Source organism: Haematobia irritans, chromosome 3 (genome assembly GCF_050003625.1).
Source record: "Haematobia irritans isolate KBUSLIRL chromosome 3, ASM5000362v1, whole genome shotgun sequence".
In the NCBI taxonomy this organism is placed as follows: domain Eukaryota; kingdom Metazoa; phylum Arthropoda; class Insecta; order Diptera; family Muscidae; genus Haematobia; species Haematobia irritans.
In genome coordinates, this window is record NC_134399.1 from 98035072 (window position 1) to 98057870 (window position 22799).

Genomic DNA, 22799 nt, shown 5'->3' on the forward strand with positions numbered 1-22799 from the left:
TTATATTTATATTTATATTTATATTTATATTTATATTTATATTTATATTTATATTTATATTTATATTTATATTTATCTTAATTTGTAATTTAATTTAATTTTAGAGTACATTTTTACCATCAAGTTCTATTTTCTAATAAAACGTATTAGAGCCACTTTATGTTGTCCCTGATAACCAAGAGTAATAAAAAAAAACAACACCAAAAATTATTAACATTAATTTTACTCATGTTCACATATTTTTATTCATTCACCATATCTTCGCATTTTATATTATACACAGTCTGGTGTATATGACCCCCCTCCCATTATTATCCCTCTGATAAAATCAAATACTCCAGGGGAGAGGGAAAACCGAGAAGAAAAAATAATACAACGCTAATTTGCTGCATTGCTTTTTGAGCTCGTTATCCCTGTCTGCACTCACCAAATAAAAATATTATAATTTTATGGGATTTTTGGTCCCAACAACAACAACTTCAATACAGATGCGAAGGTCCTTTAATTTTATTTTGTTTGTTATCCAGACAAAAACATATCCATATGACTATAAATGTATGTAAATGTTGTTATAACAAAAGGAACAACCGAAAAACATTTAAAATCCTTTTAGATATGTTAGGGGGTCCTTGTAATAATGCAAGTATTTAAGAAGGTATTTTTTTTTAATACCACGGTGTATGTGTGTTGTTTACTTTTTTGTTTAATGGAAACACATGTCCCTACCATACACATGCCAACAAACACGCGTCCTTTTTCTTTTATGTAGTCCTAGGGTTACCGTTATTTTATTTATTTTTTTTGTTTTGTTAACCTCTTTAAACTGTAAACAAAACCCTTGTTGGCAATGATTAAATGTATTTTTGATTATTGTTTGACTTTGGCCAGGTGCGAATTTATATTCCATTACGAAAGTATGCTAGGATATTGTGCAGCAAATGGCTCGTGTCCTTTAGGGAATTTTGCCAACACAAAGGGTTGAGGATAAAATTGTCAGGCATGCAACTGAGTGCTTTCAACAAATGTGTGGTTAACCTTAACTTGAGGTTCTTAAAATTTACTGCTCCTGCTGCAACAACAATGCAGCCTTCAGAAAGAAACAAAACACAATGCCAAAAAATTGAGGACATGTTGTATACTTAAATCTAAATACCCTTACAGAAACTACATTCACTTTCAGCGCACTTAAGGCTTCTACTGTATTTGTTGGTGGAGGTTTTAAACTTTATGCTTGTCTTAAAGTTTGTGGTCTAGAACCACAAGGGTCTCAAGCTTAAATGCTGTCAACAGGGATATATGTATGCATGGCATAGCAAACAAAAACACTGTGGTGTCTTTAACAGTGGTTTAGCATAAATTTCAATTTCATATACAGCCCTCCCTCTCCATATTCTCTCGACTCACGGGAGTCTGTTTCAGAGAAAAAGAGCATACAACAGTTGTTTCAGTTCGGTGTTGCCAATAGTAAAGGAATTAAGCAATATTTTGGGTATGTATTTGTAAAGGTATTATGAATAATTGTTTACATACTCGCATTATTTATGTCAATGACAAATACTAATCTTTTGAAGACCTGTAACTTTTCAAGTAAAATAAAACGAAAATTTCATGGAAATTATTATTTTTTTCCCCCGAAATATTTAAACATCTTTTTATTGGTATAAAGTGTTCAATGTTCTATGTTAACAATTAGACAAACAAATATACCATACATTTTTAAGGACCTTTAATCATTTCCATAGTATCTTCAGAAATTCCATAGAAATTATTATACAATAAAGTATACCTTTTTATTTATATTTCTTCTTTGAGTTTTGCTTATTTATTTTTTTTTTCGTAGTTACAAGACATAATTATTTCTGTTCCCTGTAAGTATTCTCCATAAGCTCTGATTAAACTCATAAGAGCTCTTAGGTTGCGAAAAAATATTGCAGTAATGTAAAAATATATATAATTTTGTCATGTAATTCATTTAATGAATATTGTATTAAAAAAAAAAAAAAAAACAAAAAAACATGTCTGGGACAATTACTGGCTTTTAATTATTTATTAATATTAATTGGACATTTAAAAAATCAGAGAAGCATGTGCCACCGTAACAAAGACAATGGGATGGAAGAATTTTTAAGCAATTTTCATTTTATTTTATTAAATAATAAATAAAATAGGTAATAATTTTAATGAGAATAAAATACTGAAAAAAAACTAAATACTACAAATCTTATGAAAATTATTATAAAAGATATATAGAGAAGCTGAAACGAATTATTACCAAATTCACACAGAAATATCTGTCAAGCGAGAAATGACAGCTTACATGATATATTTTTATTAACAGTTTATTATATGACTTAAAATCCGCTAGAAACATAGGCATATGACTTTATTTTTAATAAACATTTTTCGAGCGTAATAGTCCTGATAAATTCCAACACTCCTGGCCCCCTGAAACTGTTTCGTACCCATTGAAAAATGTCTTGACTTTAATTACTAAATATTTGGCTTTCAAACGGCCATAACATGCTACACAAAAGTTGCTCTACGGTATTTTGGCCTATTCCCAACGAAGCGCCGTCTTGAGATGATCGACACTTTGATATTTTTAGTGCTCACTTTATTTTTCAAAATGTGTCAAGCGCAGAAGTCACACGGTTTGACATCCGGAAATTTTCGTGGCAATTGTCCGATAGCAGTAAAGCGAGGAACCCCATTTATTAACCATTCTTGATTGAGGCGTGCTGAGTGCTATGGCCAGGGCTTCAATACTGTCTCTAGAACATATTCTCGATAATATTTGGCATTTATTTTGGCCTTCTCTTATGGTGTTAACATACCAACGTTGGAGCGAAAAAGTGTCACAAATTGTAAAAATCAGTTTTGAACAAGTATATATGGCCGTAAGTTCGGCCAGGTCGAATCTACCCTCCACCATGGATTGCGTAGAAACTTCTACGAAAGACTGTCATCCACAATCGAATTATTTGGGTTGTGGTATCTTATCGTCTTCTAAATTGTGAGTGAGTCCATACGTGGTATATTTATATTAGACAAAAAAGGAATCGATATGGACTTTTGCACGGTACGTAGAGAGCCAGAATTGAAATATGGGGGTCGCTTATATGGGGGTATATACAATTATGAACTTGATATGGACCAAGTTTTGTGTGATTGGGGATCGATTTATCTGAGGGCTATATATAACTATGGACCGATATGGACCTAGTTAGACATGGTTGTTCCAGACTACGGAAGGTGCTAGCATCCACGAGCTCCGCTCCAGGTTTCATTAAAACATCGGAGGGCAATTGGACAACGTCCAGTGAGGAGACGCTGGAGGTACTATTGGACACACATTTTCCCGGAAATCAGACGGTTGAACCATGCACTGGCGGTGCCACAGTGGCTCAGCGGTCGTTTCCTATCGAGGAAATTGTATCAGAATCTAGAATAAAATGGGCGTTAAATAGCTTTGGATCATTCAAATCCCCCGGACCTGATGGAATTACTCCGGCGGAGTTAAAAGCGGTGGCTGACAGAATTATCCCCTGGTTGTCGGCGATATATATAGGATGTATCAACTTAGCATATATTCCACGAAAGTGGAGAGAATCAAAAGTCGTTTTCATACCTAAAGCGGGAAAAACCTCTCACTCGAATGCGAAGGATTTCCGACCAATCAGCTTATCATCATTCCTACTTAAGACTCTGGAGAGGATTATAGATATTTATCTTAGAACTAGCGTCGATTCAAGTTTGCTCTCGAAACGACAACATGCATACTCGAAAGGCAGGTCTACTGAGACCGCATTACATGAACTAGTCAGCTTTATTGAAAGCTCACTATCTGTCAAAGAATACACAATCGTGGCATTTCTAGACATCGAAGGGGCGTTCAATAACGTCCATCCGAGCTCGATATTAAATGGACTGACAACTCTGAATGTTGATCCAGGTATACTTAGGTTGTTAGACGAACTTCTAAGGAAGAGACGCATTTCAGCCACACTAGGACAAGCAAACATACAAAGGTATGTGAACAGAGGCACTCCTCAAGGAGGAGTTCTATCACCTCTTCTTTGGAATGTTGCTATAAACGACTTTCTGGTTTCCCTAGAAAAAGAAAGGATACAAGTGGTGGCATACGCAGATGATGTGGCGCTAGCAGTCAGGGGAAAATTCCCATCAACAGTTAGAGATATTATACAGAGAGCCCTCCGGATGACTGAGAAATGGGCGAAAGATAATGGTCTTGGGGTAAATCCTGCAAAGACAGAAATAGTCATGTACTGCAAAGATCGCAAAACTCCCACGGTTAGGCCCATTTCCTTAGGGGGTATTGAAATTCCCTTTAGGGAGTGTGCAAAATACCTTGGCGTTATTTTGGACAGGAAGCTGAACTTTAAGCTTAATATTGAAGAAAGGGCGAGGAAAGCAACGGTAGCTTTATACTCGTGCAAAAAGGCAATAGGGAAAAATTGGGGACTAAAACCAAAAATTGTACATTGGCTATACACGGCAGTGGTTAGACCTATCATGCTATATGGTGTTGTAGTCTGGTGGCCGGCACTTCACCAGCCGACAAGTTTAGACAAAGTTCAGCGTATGGCGTGCTTGTTTATCTCAGGTGCATTCAGCAAGACAGGAACAAACTCCCTTAATGTCATACTGCATCTATTGCCTTTAGACATTTTGGCCAAACAGTCAGCTGCAACAACGGCTGTGCGGTTGCGCGAGCTATCGCTGTGGTCGGAAAAAAGTTACGGTCACAGTTCGGTCCTCAAAATAATGCCAGATGTGCCTAACGTAGTGGATTACACTTTGGCGAGTCCACTTTTCGACAAAAAGTTTGAGACTCCAATTCCCAACAGTGAGGCGTGGTGTACACGGACCCCGGGGAATAAAAGATATATAGATTTCTACACTGATGGCTCCAAATTGGATGGCCAAGTGGGTTTCGGAGTATATTCTAAAGATCTGGAACTTCGAATAGCGAAAAGATTACCTGATCACTGTAGTGTTTTTCAGGTTGAAATATTAGCAATAAGAGAAGTGGTGAATTGGCTGAGAAGTAATGCTCCAAGCAATATTGGCATTAATATATACTCAGACAGTCAACCTGCAATAAAATCCTTGGACTCTGTGTTCCTCAACTCGAAAACGGCCATCGACTGCCGCAAATCTCTCAATGAGATGGCTGAGCAGCACAATATTCACCTAATATGGGTGCCTGGCCACAGGAACATACCGGGGAACTGCGAAGCAGATGAGCTAGCAAGGCTAGGAACCACCTTACATATTCCAGGGGAACTAGAATCTGTTGGTGTGCCTCTGGCTACCTGCAAGCTCTTACTGCGTCAGAAGGCTGTCATGATGGCAAATGTTCGATGGGAGAATTGTAAGGGTTGTAACGACACCAAGCAAATATGGCCCCATTTAAACTTAAACCGCACACTAGATATGCTAGTGTTTTCGAGACGCCAGATATCACTCCTGATATCTGCTATAACGGGTCGCTGCCTGATAGGCGATTTTGCAAAAACTATTGGTGCGAAGTATAATGACTATTGTATGAGCTGTCATGATGCGGAGGAAAAGGAATCAATAAAACACCTCTTGTGTGAGTGTCCTGCATTTTGTGTAAGGCGTAAGCAAATTTTAGGGACATATAGCTTCAGATTACTAGCGGACCTGGAAAACGTCAACTTAAGCAGTCTGCTAATGTTTTTGGAACAATCTGGTTGGTTCAACAGAAGAGAGCAATTGAGAGGGTTCAACGGTTAAAACTAGAAGTGCCCATATGTAATAGGTACTTTTAGTTAATGTGGTATCACAATGGACTGAATAGTCTAAGTGAGCCTGAATCTTAATCGGGCTGCCACTTTAACCTAACCTAACCTAGACATGGTTGTTAACCGCCATATGGTTAGGTTAAAGTGGCAGCCCGATTAAGATTCAGGCTCACTTAGACTATTCAGTCCATTGTGATCCGCCATATACTAGCACAATGTACCAAATTTCAACTGACTCGGATGAAATTTGCTCCTCCTAGAGGCTCCAAAACCAAATCTCGGGATCGGTTTATATGGGGGCTATATATGATTATGGACTGATATGGACCACTTTCGGCATAGTTGTTAAATATCATATACTACCACCACGTACCAAATTTCAACCAGATCGGATGAATTTTGTTTCACCAAAAGGCACCGGAGGTCAAATCTGGGGATCGCTTTATATGGGGGCTACATATAATTATGGACCGATATGGACCAATTCCTGCATGGTTGCTAGAGACCATATACTAACACCACGTACCAAATTTCAACCGAATCGTATTAATTTTCCTCATCCATGAGGCTCCGGAGGTCAAATCTGGGGATCGGTTTATATGGAGGCTATATATAATTATGGACCGATGTGGACCAATTTTTGCATTGGTGTTTGAGGCCATATATTAACGCCACGTACCCAATTTCAACTGAATCAGATGAATTTTGGTCTTCCAAGGGGCTCCGGAGCAGAGAATGAAGCCGCCGAGTCGCGCCGCCGATTTCAGTCGCCGCCGGCCAGTTTTTGCCAGTCGACGCCGCCGCCGAATATGTCGGCTCATCTCGACTCAAATTTAGCCGCCAATTAATCAAAAATATTGGTTTAAATCAAATAACTTTATTAATAATTGTAGTAATTTTAGTCAAAAATTTGAGCCTTTCACCCACAATCAATCTATTTCGAAGTGTTATAATAATTTTGCAAAAATTTACCTCAGAAAATTTGAATGAAATGTAAATTTGATTGTAAGATTGGTTGTACAACTAATCTCATTACCATTCGAATAACTTCAAATTGATTTTATAATGGATAATTGTCCGCCGCCGAAGAGACTTATTTATATCGGCTTAGCCGTCAAGCCGCCGCCGCCGGATGCAAAAATTTAATGTCAGCCGCCGCCGACAAAAATGGGTCGGCTTCATTCTCTGCTCCGGAGATCAAATCTGGTGATCGGTTTATATGGGGGCTATATATAATTATGGACCGATGTGGACCAATATTTGCATGGTCATTAGAGACCATATACTTACACCATATACCAAATTTCAGCCGGATCGGATGAAATTTGCTTCTCTTAGAGGCTCCGCAAGCCAAATCGGGGGATCGATTTATATAGGGGCTATATATAATTATGGACCGATGTGGACCGATTTTTGCATGCTTGTTAGAGACCATATACTAACACCATGTACCAAATTTCAGCTGGATCAGATGAAATTTGCTTCTCTTAGAGGCTCCGCAAGCCAAATCATGGGATCGGTTTATATGGGGGCTATACGTAAAAGTGGACCGATATGGCCCATTTGCAATACCATACGACATACATCAATAACAAATACTTGTGCCAAATTTCAAGTGGATTTCAACAGACGGACGGTCAGACGGACATGCTCAGATCGACTCAGAATTTCACCACGACCCAGAATATATATACTTTATGGGGTCTTAGAGCAATATTTCGATGTGTTACAAACGGAATGACAAAGTTAATATACCCCCATCCGATGGTGGAGGGTATAAAAATAAAAGTGTAATAAAAAATTATGCGAATAAAAAAATCTTTTTTTGTTTTTAAATTTATTTATTGAAATGAACCTCCAGACCATACCTTCTGAAGCTATGCAAAGGATCTTCCGTCATATAACAAGTTCATTCAAAATAAGCTTGTAGCTTAAGTTGATAGTGCTTAAATCAATTTTTTTATTTATTGTAGTTTTTAATTGTAATAAATGTGCAAATAAATAATTAAAATTAAAAATAAAATTAAAAATTATTGGAAATGATCCAAATTTGCACCATACGAACTTCTCTTTTTTTGGTGGTGTATAGCCCCCCATTAAAATCCCTAGAAAAGTTTTCTATTTATGACCCCACAGTGATTGCTCACTATTATGCTCAATATCCACTCTCATATATACTCACTCTCTTATCATTTGGGGTATAGTCTATGATGGTTGGTTATTTCCCCAATGAGTGTGTGTGCGTATGTGTATGCGTGAGTATATTTTAAGTAAAGTACTTTGGTTAAACGCCAACATCAACACTATTATACACTTCACATTAAAAATAATTAATATAAATTGTGCGACAACAGCAATAATAATAATAACAATACATAAACATTAAAATAAAAGGACTAACCGGAAAAAATATGGACAATACAATATCCCAGAGTATATATGGATAAAGAGTTGATGGGGAGGGGTTGTAAGGGAGATGAATTAAGTGGCATTAAAAAAAAACAAAGAGAGAAGTTTACCTGTTCGAATGATTTGGCTCGTGGGCAAATGGTTCAGCATAGATATTACGCACTGGCGGCACACGACGTGGTAAGGGCGGTGGCACAGGATTATAACCATCCATAATTGTATCACAATCGGAATATTTCATTGATTTCATAGTCATGTTGGAGCCGTTGAATTGAGTTTTTCGGTATTTTAAACGAAATTTGTTTTTTGCGTTTTTGTGTTTAAATATAGCGGCGAATAAATTTCCTGTTAAACAGCAAATATAACCGGCAGGGAAATTTTCTTGTATACGTTTTTGGTGTACGAGATTAAGGAATTAACAACAAACCAGCCCAAAATTGGCTTCTTCAATCAAATGATGGGACAAAAAAAATTTTTATTGAGGAAAAATTTTTTTATTGTTTTTATATGGGCTGCTATTGATGCTGTGTTTTTGTTTGTTTTGATCACTTGCTGGCTAATGTTTTCCCTTTTTTCTTTGGTTGGTTTGGTTTTTTCGTAAGTTTTTTTTTTTTAAGTTTTTTAGGTAAATTTACAATGACAACAACATAAATATATGGCCACAGAGTTTATATATTTTTTTTTTCTTAAATCAGCTTGTGGCTATGATGTTATTATGGTATTGGTATTTCTATTGTTTTATTGTTCTCGTGCGTAAAAAACGTCAACAAGGCTGACAGGCTTACACTTTTATACTGTGGTTAATTTTTATTAATAAATTAATCACAATAAATCTTGTTGCTTGCTTTGACATTATGCCGCAGTTGCATTGAATTTGTTTAAACATTCGAAGTTATTTTATCCTGTTCACCGTTTGCATTCAGGTAATAACTGCGGCCGTTTCAATGTTTGAACAGAGGCCCACATATTTGCGCTGCATTCAGCGCAAACTGTGCTTAACAATTAATTAAAAATTATGTTGTCTTTGTTTAATGCCAATATTTTAACTCGCCATTAATTAGTGTTGAAAATCGTTTTGTGTTTCCATCACACTGCATACCGGGAAAACAATTTTGTCATTGTGGCCGAACTATTTCTTAGTGCTCATCCGTAACAAACAAAAAAACAATCGTTTTTTAATCACCACATTTTGCCAGGTTTTTCCATATTGTTTAACCAAATACATACCTGCAAAAAAAAAACAAGAAGAAGAAAGGAAAAAACATGAATAAATTAAAAATTGAGTTAATTAAATTTTGTTTATTTAAACGTTTAATGTTGTTTTAATTTAATTTCATTTAAATCGTTGAAAAGGGGACAATTAATACTAAAGCCCACTATTAAATAAAAAATTTAAATTTAATGCTACAAAAATACAGTAAAATTAAAATGTCAGGCCATTTAAATGAAATTTCAATACAAATCTGATAAAAATGTCACCATAGCGATGCTGAAGAAAAAACAAAAACAAATACTGAGGATCACCTTAACTTCATATAATCTGACATTGGATAAAAATTCGCCCTTTGCATGGTCATTAAGTTTCTTAAAAATCTACATATATAAATTTGTTCGCATTTTCATTGGTCAATTCCTCAAGCCAATATTCGTTATTTTTTTCTATTCGGTCTTTTTGTTGTTCAAAATATTGATTGGTGTTCCTTTCATCATTGATTGATACCACCTACTGAGTTTTTTCAAGTATACCTCATTAGAGTATCAATCATAGGTAAGCTTTTGTTGTGCTGATCAATGGTTTAAAATAATTAGTTTTGATTACAATAAGGCCAAAGATCAAATGAAAGCCAACATTGTATTGGGCGAGTTAATTATTAATTGTTTTTATTTTTTTGTTTTTTTTTTCACAACCAGAAATTAAGTCGATTAAATTTGATTTGAGAAAAAAAATCGGCTACACCACTTTCGATCATTAAGTTAAGCTGCAATATAACTACCTCAGATAAGCTACTCAAGTTCAATTTGGTCTACAAATGAATTTATATAGAGGATATATTAGATTGACGAAACTTACTTCCTTTCGCACTCCAAAAAAGTGTACTCTTCTTTTAAACTTTAAGACTTAACATCTTTAAAATAAAGTTATTTTTTCAAGAAACAGTCCAACATTAAATCTAAGATTTAACAAAAATTAAATAAGAATATCGATCTGATTTGTCAAATTTTCCAATTGCACTTTCGGTATAGAAATAAAATTTTCCATAGAAATTAAATTTTTTTAAAAAATTTTCTATAGAAATAAAATTTTGACAAAAATTTCTATAGAAATAAAATTTTGAGAAAGTTTTCATTATTAATAAAATATTGACACAATTTTCTATAGAAATAACATTTTGACAAAATTTTCTATAGAAATAAAATTTTGACAAAATTTTCTATAAAATTAAAATTTTGACAATATTTCTATAGAAATAAAATCTTGACAAAATTTTATATAGAAATAAAATTTTGACAAAATACAATTTTAGCACATTTGTATATAGAAATAAAATTTTGAGAAATTTTTCTATACAAATAAAATGTAAAATATTTTTTTTTTTGGAAATAAAATTTTGACAAATAAAAATATAATTTTAAATAAAATTTTAAAAAAATTTCTTATATAAGTAAAATTTTGACAAATTTTCTATAGAAATCTAAATTTAGCAAAAGTTTCTATAGAAATAAAATTTTTCACTAAAAGTTAAAATTTTGAAAAAAATTTTGAAAAAATTTTCTATAGAAATAAAATTTTGGCAAAATTTTCTATAGAAATAAAATTTTGAAAAAATTTTCTATATAAATAAAATTTTGAAAAATAAAATGTTGTAAATAAAATATTGGAAAAATTTTCTATAGAAATAACATTTTGACAAAATTTTCAATAGATATAAAATTTTGACAAAATTTTCTGTAGAAATAAAATTTAAAAAATTTTTTTTGAAATAAAGATTTGAAAAATTTTTTTTGGAAATAAAATTTTGACAAAATTTTCTAGAACTATAAAATTTTAACAAAATTTCTTATATAAATAAAATGTTGACAAAATATTCTATAGAAATAAAATTTTAATAAAATTTTCTATGGAAATAAAATTTTGACAAAATTTTCTATAGAAATAAAATATTGACAAAATTTTATATAGAAATAATATTTGGAGAACATTTTCTATAGAAATAAAATTTTGAAAAAGTTTTCATTATAAATAAAATATTGACAAAATTTTCTATAGAAATAAAATTTTGCCAAATTTTCTATAGAAATAACATTTTGAGAAAGTTTTCATTATAGATAAAATATTGACAAACTTTTCTATAGAAATAAAATTTTTCTATAGAAATAACATTTTGAGAAAGTTTACATTATAAATAAAATATTGACAAAATTTTCTATAGAAATAACATTTTGACAAAATTTTCAATAGAAATAAAATTTTGACAACATTTTCTATAGAAATAAAATTTGAAACAATTTTGTTTGGAAATAAAATTTTGACAAAATTTTCTAGAAATATAAAATTTTAACAACATTTCTTATATAAATAAAATTTTGAAAAAATTTTCTATAGAAATAAAATTTTGATAAAATTTTCTATAGAAATAAAATTTTGACAAAATTTTGTATAGAAATAAAATTTGGAGAACATTTTCTATAGAAATAAAATTTTAAGAAAGTTTTCATTATAAATAAAATATTGACAAAATTGTGCTATAAATATAAAATTTTGACAAAATTTTCAATAGAAATAAAATTTGATTTTTTTTTTTTGAAATAAAATTTTGACAAAATTTTTTATAAACATAAAATTTTAACAAAACTTCTCATACAAATAAAATTTTGACAAAATTTTCTATAAATATAAAATTTTAACAACATTTCTTATATAAATAAAATTTTGAAAAAATTTTCTTTAGAAATAAAATTTTGAGAAAATTTTATATAGAAATAAAAATTTGAGAAAATTGTCTATAGAAATAAAATCTTGACAAAATAAAATTTTGAGGAATAAAATTTTTAGAAATAAAATTTTGTAAATAAAATATTGAAAAAATTTTCTATAGAAATAACATTTTGAAAAAATTTTCAAAAGAAATAAAATTTTGACAACATTTTCTATAGAAATAAAATTTGAAAAAAAAATTGGAAATAAAATTTTTACAAAATTTTCTAGAAATATAAAATTTTAACAAAATTTCTTACATAAATAAAATTTCGACAAAATTTTCTATAGAAATAAAATTTTGATAAAAGTTTCTATAGAAATAAAATTTTGACAAAAATTTCTATAGAAATAAAATTTTGACAAAATTTTATATAGAAATAAAATTTTGACAAAATTTTATATAGAAATAAAAATTTTGACAAAATTTTATATAGAAATAAAATTTTGAGAAAATTTTCATTATAAATAAAATATTGACAAACTTTTTTATAGAAATAACATTTTGAGAAAATTTTCTATGGAAATAAAATTTTCATAAGAAAAAAAATTTGAAAAAATTTTTTTTGGAAATAAAATTTTGACAAAATTTTCCATAAATATAAAATTTTAACAAAATTTCTTATATAAATAAAATCTTGACAAACTATTCTATAAATATAAAATTTTAACAACATTTCTTATATAAATAAAATTTTGACAAAATTTTCTATAGAAACAAAATTTTGAGAAAATTTTCTTTAGAAATAAAATTTTGACAAAATTTTATATAGAAATAAAAATTTGAGAAAATTGTCTATAGAAATAAAATTTTGAGAAAATTTTCTACAAAATATTATATAGAAATAAAAATTTGTGAAAATTATCTATAGACATTTTCTATAGAAACAAAATTTTGAGAAAATTTTCTTTAGACATAAAATTTTTCATTCGTTTTGTTTTGTTATTGTTGGCTTTTGAGAAAATTTTCTTTAGAAATAAAATTTTGACAAAATCTAATTATACAATTATTATTCGAGCTTTATGGACAGATATAGATTAAGGAACATGGTTAATAGAGCCATTGAAAAGAAAACGCCAGATACAAATCTATACACGCCTGGACTGTACATGTTTCGGTTCGGGCGAATGAACCTTTCCACAGCCTTTAGTATAGATCTGGCTGGGAGAGATAACTCAATTTTGGGCCCTTTATGCTAACTCCTTATGGAGATCTATACTAAAGGCTGTGGAAAGGTTCATTCGCCCGAACCGAAACATGTACAGTCCACAAATGTTTTCTCCATAAGGAGTTAGCATAAAGGGCCCAAAATTGAGTTATCTCTCCCAGCCAGATCTATACTAAAGGCTGTGGAAAGGTTCATTCGCCCGAACCGAAACATGTACAGTCCAGGCGTGTATAGATTTGTATCTGGCGTTTTCTTTTCAATGGCTCTATTAACCATGTTCCTTAATCTATATCTGTCCATAAAGCTCGAATAATAATTGTATAATTAGATATAATGCATTTGGACGTCAATTGCCTGTTTCGGTATCAGGCTAACATGTAATATAATATAATTTTGACAAAATTTTATATAGAAATAAAAATTTGAGAAAATTGTCTATAGAAATAAAATTTTGAGAAAATTTTCTACAGAAATAATTTTTTGACAAAATATTATATAGAAATAAAAATTTGTGAAAATTGTCTATAGACATTTTCTATAGAAACAAAATTTTGAGAAAATTTTCTTTAGACATAAAATTTTTCATTCGTTTTGTTTTGTTATTGTTGGCTTTGTTGTTGTTTTTTTTTTTTTGATTTCAGCTTAAAACCATGCATTGACTAAACTACAAGTGTAGCTTAACAAACAGAGGAAAATAATGTTTGTCAAATTTATTTGGACAAGGCTCTATAGACTGCAAAATGGTTGGATGGACGCACGTTTCGGAATTACCACATTCCTCATCAGCATCCTCTACTTGCAGCAAAACTATCAACCAATTATCAGAATAAATTCAGGCAGTTCATTAAACCCAACAATGAACCACACTTGAACTTTCCGAAAAAAGGTTTTGCATGATAGCCGGCTTATGCCGAAATAAATTCGTACAAACATATCTCTTTTCCTATGCCACTGTCAAATCATCGATTTGAGTGCAGTTGGCTGGGTTTATTTTGAGAAAATTCTCTATAGAAATAATATGTTGAATAGTTAAAATATTTAAAATTCGATACATTTACAAGTCAAACGATATATATGAACCCAAACAATTGTCGCTAATAGGAGGGATTAGAATATATATTATTGCAAATGCTGAAATAATAATGAAACATTTCTTGCAATAAAAATGTTGTCATATTAACCACAAAAATTTGAACAAAAATTCCAAATTAAGATATTTTTAAATTAAATAGAGTTTTTGTAACATTTCCTTCAAATTTTGGTAGATTATGCTTGGCACCATGGTTGGATCCCACACCATTTATTATCACAATGAAAATAAACTTCAATTAGTGATTTACCTGAAATGTATTAAAAACAAAATATACTGAAGTCCTAAATAATACTAAAAATCTTTGTAATAGATTAAGAAAAAATTTCTGAAAGATTTATTACATATGGTATGGGATTATTCCCACACAAGTAAAAATCCATAAAAAAAATCTTAGACTTTAGTCTAAGAAAAAAACTTAAACCATAAATATAAAAAATTATCATTTTGACAAATGTCACAAAAAAAAACACGCATAGGCGTTGTTAAGATATTATTAATGGTTAATCTCATTAAGAATGGAAAATTTTCTAACAATAAAATTTTAGCAGTTTTTTGGTCATATTAATCATATTTATCAAATATTAATCTCTTTTGATTTTCTACCCTGGAAGAAGCCAATTCATGGATGATAGCTCATTCACAAAGAAATAAAAAACTAAAACTGAGGGAGGGTCAAAGGTTTGACCTGTCTGTAATTTTATATACAAAACAATTTCTGGACACTTATTTAAATAAGATTTATTTACCCTTTGAAATCAGCAACTGGTAATTTTAAAGCCATTAATACGAAATTTAATAATGTCCCATATTAATACAAATATTCACTTGATAACAAGGACTGGGTTATTGATTTACCCACAATATTCTTAAACTAGTTGATATTTGTTATGGTACTTTTGAAAAACGAACTGCTTGGCTAATGACCATAGCTGCATTTAGTTCTATGGCTTTACTCACTCCCCTATCAAAATATGGATTATTGAAAATTACTGCATATGCATTTTTAGAAAACAATATTTTTCAATTGTGATAAAATTTAATACAATAACTGGTATGTAAAGCCTACGTACAATCATCGAAGCAGATAGACTGGCATAAAAAAAGAACACACAAAACTTTATAGATGGCCATTACTGACTGTAGCCAGTATAATGAGTGATTACTTTAGGGCATAAATGTTGTATCCACTGGTTTGTAGCCTATAGTCTGTGTGTTATGGACAAGTGTTTCTAGATACCCCATGGATAAGTAAGAGCAAACGAAACCGGATTGCAATTGCTGGCTGATATGAAAAATTCAAAAGTATAAAATAATTTATTATGATAGTTATGAAGCCATATAGACAGTTGCTTGGGAGGCCTGACATGTCATATGGCCATGACATGTATTTTAGGTTGAAATTTTAAAATATCCTTTAAGCAGTACTAACCCAAAAAAAAATTTATAATAATAGTCTCATGACTTTTAATGGACATTCAAAAATACTTTATTTCTGTAAAAAAATTTGTTAAAATTTTATTGCTATAGAAAATTTGTCAACATTTTATTTCTGTAGAAAATTATGTAAAACAAAATTTTAGTTCTATAGAAAATTTTGTCAAAATTTTATTTTTATGGAAAAATTTGTCAACATTTTATTTCTATAGAAAATTTTGTCACAAATTTAATATTGTTTGCACAGAACCACAAAGTTGATATGTCGCCCGTAGAACAACTTAGATTTTCTTTATATTTTTACCCGTTCAAACATTGCCTTTTTAAAAACCCAACGACCGAGTAAAAATTCAGTTTAAATAATTTGTTTTATTACAATAATTATTTTCAATGTAACTATGCCGAACAACAAGAGTTAATATTCTATTTGTTTTAATATAACAAGTTCAAACATTGTTTTCCTTTATTCGAGCAACGCGTTGGTGACAAACAATAATCGACAACTAACTTTAACTTTGATCATCTCTTCCCACTGAACCACGAAAAGAACCAAAAGATGACAGTTATTGATATGTATGTATGTACATACATACATGCATTCAACCAATGTATCAAATTTGCAAGCATTATGAAAAACAAATAACAAGCAAAAGCATAAACGATATTTATGCTTTGTTGTTGTTGTTGTTTTCTTCAACTATACCCACGACCAACATAAGCAGTGGGAAGAGATCGATCAAACCAAAACAAACTATAATAACTAATGTAACATTAAATGATCGAAAACAAACGAAAAACGAATATAGGTCATAGAACTAAAAGAGAGTAAAGTAAATAAACGAAATGAATTTGAAAGTAAATATTAGGGTGGGGAAACATTAAAGGGATGTAAATAAAATTTAAATAAAGAACAATTAAACGACTAATAAAATAAATAGTGAAGAATAAATAAAATAAAAACAATAAATTAATAAATATATAAATTAAAGTAATATAAATGACATAAAATACGATCTGCCCCAACATTCTCCCGCCGTTGAAACCTCCATGTTTCAAACCTCTTCATTATTTGGTAGGGGAGCCACTTTGTGAATTGGCCGAGTACAAATTCCAGATTTAGTTTTCAGTTCAACCACACGAACCTTTCCATCACGGCCTAGAATAGGTTTTGTAACACGAGCTAGTAACCATTGTTGTGGCGGAGTGTTGTCTTCATGTATTAGAACTAGTTGCCCTTCTTTTATGTTGTTATTGTCTTTGAACCACTTTGACCTTTGTTGTAAAGATAGCATATAATCTCGGGACCACATTTGCCAAAATTGTTGTTTCAAAAATGAGACCCTTTGCCACCGAGACAATAATGATGATTGGGATGAATCGATATGTTTATCGGGAACTGCAACCAATGAAGAACCAATAAGCAGATGACCAGGCGTTAGGGCTTCACCATCATTGGGATCGTTTGATATTGGAGCGATGGGGCGCGAATTTAAAATTGCCTCAACGTCAATTATGACTGTTTGTAGCTCTTCGAAAGTAAGATATGCTTTGCCAACGTTCTTTATAAGTAGCGTTTTTGTAGATTTGACGGCTGCTTCCCACAGTCCGCCAAAATGTGGGGCACGGGGAGGTATAAAACAAAATTCGAAACCAAGTTGACAACAAAGTGATTTCATGTCGTGGACCACATCATCTCGAAAAAGACTTTCTTTTAATTCTTTGATTTGGTTACGTGCTCCAACGAAATTAGTGGCGTTGTCGCAATACAACTTTTGGGGTATGCCACGTCTTCCAACAAATCTTTTGAGACACAAGATGAAATTGTTTGTCGATAGGTCCGAAACTAGTTCTAAATGAACTGCCTTGGAAGTGAAACACACAAATACAGCTATGTATGTTTTATAAGGCACTTTTCCTCGGATACGGTACGACGTCATGAATGGACCACAAAAATCAACACCAGCAATCAAAAATGGGCGTTGAGCTCGAAGTCGATCTGATGGCAAATTTCCCATCAACTGTTCCATCAATTTCGGTTTGTAATGAAAACAATGAACGCAATTGCGAACAACTTTGCGTACAACATCTCTGGCGTTTACAATCCATATTTTCTGGCGCAATAGTCCCAACAACACTTTTGCTCCAGCGTGTAAATGTGAGCGATGAACATGCTCAATATACAATTTAACGAAGCGATGGTCTTTTGGTAATAGTGCTGGAAATCTTGCATCATATGGAATGGGCGCTTGGGACAAACGACCACCAACACGAAGAATTTTGACTGTGGTTGCTCCAAGTGTCATCTCATGTACAAATGGTGAAAGTTTTTGAAGCGATGGGTTTACCAGACCACCATTACTCAGTGATTTGATATCGGCACCAAAACACCACATCTGGATGTGAGCCACAATTCTCCAAAAACCTTCTTCTAATTCATCTGGGGACAAATGAATTACATCAGAAATATTCACATCTTTCTTAGCAGGACATCTGTTGAATATACGAAAAATATAAGCAATTATTCTAATAAATTTAATATAGGAAGAATGCTTATCGAGAAGGTCATCTATGATGTTGACTTCTGATGAATTTGCCACAAAAACAGCTGCCTTTCTACGTTCGAGAATTTCGATGTTCAATTGTTCTTCAGTTCCGGGCCATTTTGTAATATCTTCTTCCAAAAACGAAGGGCCACTAAACCAAATGGTATTAGAAATTTCCTCCGCGCTACATCCACGCGAAACCACATCAGCAGGGTTACTCTTCGAAGGGACGTGTCTCCAGCTAACATTTCTTGTTTTCTCCTGTAGTTCAGAAATACGATTTGCCACAAAACAATTCAACGTCGACGAATGTAATTTAAGCCATTGTAGTACGATTTTGGAATCAGTCCAAAAATATATCGATGAGACAAAACTTGAAATTTTTGGTTGTATTTTGAGCCATGTGTTATTCAGCAATACTGCTGCGCACAATTCGAGCCGTGGTAGTGATTGTGCCTTAATTGGGGCCACTTTGGATTTTGCAATTAAAAGGGTCGTTTTGTATTCTCCCTTAAGACAAACTCGATAGTAAATACAACAACCATATGCTCGTTGCGAGGCGTCAGCAAATCCGTGAATTTCTCCAAGAGTATCATTTGAGGTTAAAACATACCTGGGGACTTCAACTTTATGTATGTAATTTAAATCCGATTTAATTTGGAGCCATAATGATTTAAGATGTTCAGTTAATGGGTCATCCCATCCAATGTTTTGCACCCACATTTCTTGAAGAAGTATTTTGCATCGAATGACAATGGGGCTCAATAGTCCAAGCAAGTCATAGATTTTTGATACAATTGACAAAACAGATCTTTTTGTAGGATTCATCACATCTGGTAACTCGAATCGGTAAGTAAAAACGTCCTCCTTGGGTTTCCAAGACATACCCAAGGCTTTTGCAACTTCATCTTCACTTGTTTTAATGGTGATTTCTGCATCTTGATTTGAACCGAACATGATGTTATTGCTGTTCCATTTTGCTAACTCAAGGCCATGGAAACTTAATATTTTTACTAGCTCGTTTTTCTTTTGAGCCAGCGTTGCAAGGTCGTCAGCGCCGGTGAGTACATCATCCACGTATAAATCGTTGCGCAAAACTTCAGAACCACAAGGATGCGAGTGCGAATATTTATCTGCAATGAAAAACAAACTACGAATCGCCAAAAATGGGGCGGCAGATAAACCGTAGGTAACAGTATTCAGTTGATATACCTTTAAATGTTCATCTTTTTGATTTCTCCACAATATGAGTTGATATTTTCTATCATTTTCATCTATTCGAAATTGTCGATACATTTTAGAAATATCAGCAGTAAAAGCATACTTGTGTAAACGAAACGAAAATAGTGTGGTGATCAGGTCTTGTTGTATTGTTGGTCCAACCATCAAAATATCGTTCAATGATTTATTTGACGAACTACGAGAAGATGCATCAAATACAACTCTAATTTTTGTTGTAGTACTTTGTGGTCTCAAAACACAATGATGTGGTATTATGTAATAGGTACCACATAACGGTTGATTATAGAGCGACATGTGACCCAGGGACAAATACTCATCCATGAATTCTTTATACATTGACTTCAATTGTAGATCACGATCTAAACGTCTTTCCAGGGACAAAAAACGTTTTCGAGCAGCTTCGAACGAATCGCCGAGACATTTGGGATTTTCTTTAAATGGCAAGCGGACCACAACTCTTCCATCAAAATCTAATTTAACATTTTCAACAAAGTGATTTTCACATGCTGCTTCTTCTTCGGACAACATATTGGGATTCTTTTCGTATTCTTCTACTTCCCAAAATTTTTTTAGAGTTTTATCAAGATCCACTTCTAAAGAATTGACCATCAAATTGCATGTAAAATTAGATCTCGCTTGACCAGTACTTGCGATACCACCAACAATGTATCCAAAAACAGTATTGGTAAGGTTTGGCATACCATATCCAAGAGAAATTCGACCATCAAGTAATAAATCAAAAAATACTTCAGCACTCAAAAGAATGTCAATATGTTGCGGTTTGAAAAACAATGGGTCAGCTAACGGTATATCGGTGGGAATTTTCCAATTTGAAGTATATATGTACTCACCGGGCTGTACAGATGCAATTGTTGGGGTAACAGCAAAAGTTGAGGACCACTGGAACGAACTAATTCTTGATTTTATTGTAGCGGACACGGTAAATTTAATTCTGGTTCTAACTTCTCCAATTCCCGAAACTTCTTGTGAATATGGTCGAAATTTAAGCCGAAGCCTTTTTGCAGTTTCTTCTGAAATGAAATTGAGTTCGGAGCCGGAATCAAGTAAAGCTCTTACCGGTTGAAAAGTTCCACAATAATCTTTGATGAGAACCACAGCAGTCGGAATGATTGCCCTTTTACATGAGCGAGCCACAAGCGAAACTGGATTTTGATTACTAGTTGAAGGTTGCACTGTAGTAGTATTCGAAATGGTTGACTGTCCCGAGTTGTCTGGACTAAAAATGTGCAACACTGAGTGGTGAGTTGAATTACAAAATCTGCAACGTGATTTTGATGGACATTTTGAAACCATATGCCCCTTTCGCAGACAATTAATGCACAGGCCACCGCGTTTTACAAAATTAAAACGATCGGGAACTGCTATTGCCGAAAACGAAGAACAAGTTTGCAGATAATGATCAGTTGAATTACAATATACACAATTTGGATTTGAATTGACGAAAGTATGGGCAGTGCGATTAAAATTTTGCTTGGGCTTGACAAGTTTTGCTTTTTCACCAAATTCTGTCCTTTTTCCATGACTTTCGAGAAATTGACAACGAAGACTCAAAACATCATAGCAACAATCCCAAGAGGGCAACGATTTATATTCTTGTTTTTCATCATAATTCTGTTTCGTATCTGCATCCACTTTATTCAAAACCAAATGTACTAAAATTGCGTTCATAACATCTGCTTCAGACCCAAGCGACAACAAAGAACCACGAACAGCCGAAACAGTGTCAATAATATTCCGCAATGATGAGCTATCACCTTTTGCCATTTTCGGAATATCGAAAAGAGTGTTGATATGTTCCAAAAAAATCAATACCTTATTGTCATAACGTTCCTGGAGCCGTGTTAGTGCTTTCGGGTAGTTTTCCTCTGACACTTGAAAAGCTTCAACAACTGCCAAAGCGGGACCACTGAGACAGTTCAATAAATAATTGAATTTATCAACTGGGGTAATAGTTTGATTTTCATGGACCATGTTGTTAAATGTCGAAATAAATCTTTTATACTCGCCATATTTTCCATCAAAACGAGGCAATTTCAACGAAGGCAAACGAGATTGTGTTGAAATTCCGGCAATTGAAGCATTCATCAAAGTAGTATCACCAGGTATAGAACTACGACTTTTGTTCAGAAGGCCCAATATTTTTGCCTTTGCTGTTATGAAAAGTTCTTCCAAATCACTCCTCGATGTGTCAGCCGGACTAAGTGTTTCTATTTGAGTTTGGATGTGGCACAACTGTTTGAAGTATGATTCCAAAATTTGCAAACGACACTCTAAAATAGTGGAATCTACTTTTGCACCATCTTTTTCTACCTTTTTATGCATGTTGCTGATATTCCTCTTCATAGAGCTACGTTGCTGTTTAAGAGAAGACAAATCAGCACCACTTGCTTCTTCAGAAGCATCATTATCGTCTCTCGTCATTTTGCAAACTTAAGAGAACGTCAACGACGAAAGAGAAAATTGCGTTTCTTATATTTCAGGAACAACAATTTTGCAATTAGCGCTTTCCAATAAATATGGCGCTAATTTCCACTAAATTGGAATTTTATGTATCACCAAGCCAAGCTTTATAATTGTTACCTAACAACAATTCACTTTGATTCTGCTAAGAAACTCCGAGTTGAATTTCTTTCAAAATAATTACGACGGCAGCAATTAAAGTTGGTGTCCAAAGGTACAAAACTAACAGGATTTAACATCAGCAGTAGGGGCAACGAAAGCACGAATAACACAACAATGATGAAATACCCCACACCACTTCAAATGTACGAAAACCTTTTTCCACAACAAATTATTTTCAACTTTAAACACTGACCGTCCTGTCACGGTCGCCAAAATGTTTGCACAGAACCACAAAGTTGATATGTCGCCCGTAGAACAACTTAGATTTTCTTTATATTTTTACCCGTTCAAACATTGCCTTTTTAAAAACCCAACGACCGAGTAAAAATTCAGTTTAAATAATTTGTTTTATTACAATAATTATTTTCAATGTAACTATGCCGAACAACAAGAGTTAATATTCTATTTGTTTTAATATAACAAGTTCAAACATTGTTTTCCTTTATTCGAGCAACGCGTTGGTGACAAACAATAATCGACAACTAACTTTAACTTTGATCA

General features: G+C 32.6%; 2 protein-coding genes across 2 annotated transcripts in view; both read right to left on the reverse strand.

The window, feature by feature from the left end:
• Positions 1 to 22799, reverse strand: part of Ten-a (Teneurin-a transmembrane protein) — a 610089-nt gene that overhangs the window by 462977 nt on the left and 124313 nt on the right. Inside the window, exon 2 of the mRNA XM_075299300.1 lies at positions 8309 to 9425. Within this exon, the coding sequence (XP_075155415.1) occupies positions 8309 to 8454 (146 nt within the window). The 5' untranslated portion in view covers positions 8455 to 9425. The remainder of the gene's footprint in view (positions 1 to 8308; positions 9426 to 22799) is intronic.
• Positions 16923 to 22097, reverse strand: LOC142231090 (uncharacterized). Its single transcript, XM_075301709.1, has one exon. It carries the CDS (start codon positions 22095 to 22097, stop codon positions 16923 to 16925), a length of 5175 nt encoding a protein of 1724 aa, XP_075157824.1.

Coding starts and splice junctions, on each gene's coding strand:
- LOC142231090 (XM_075301709.1), bottom strand. CDS start 22,097: ATGACGAGAGACGATAATGATGCTTCTGAAGAAGCAAGTGGTGCTGAT.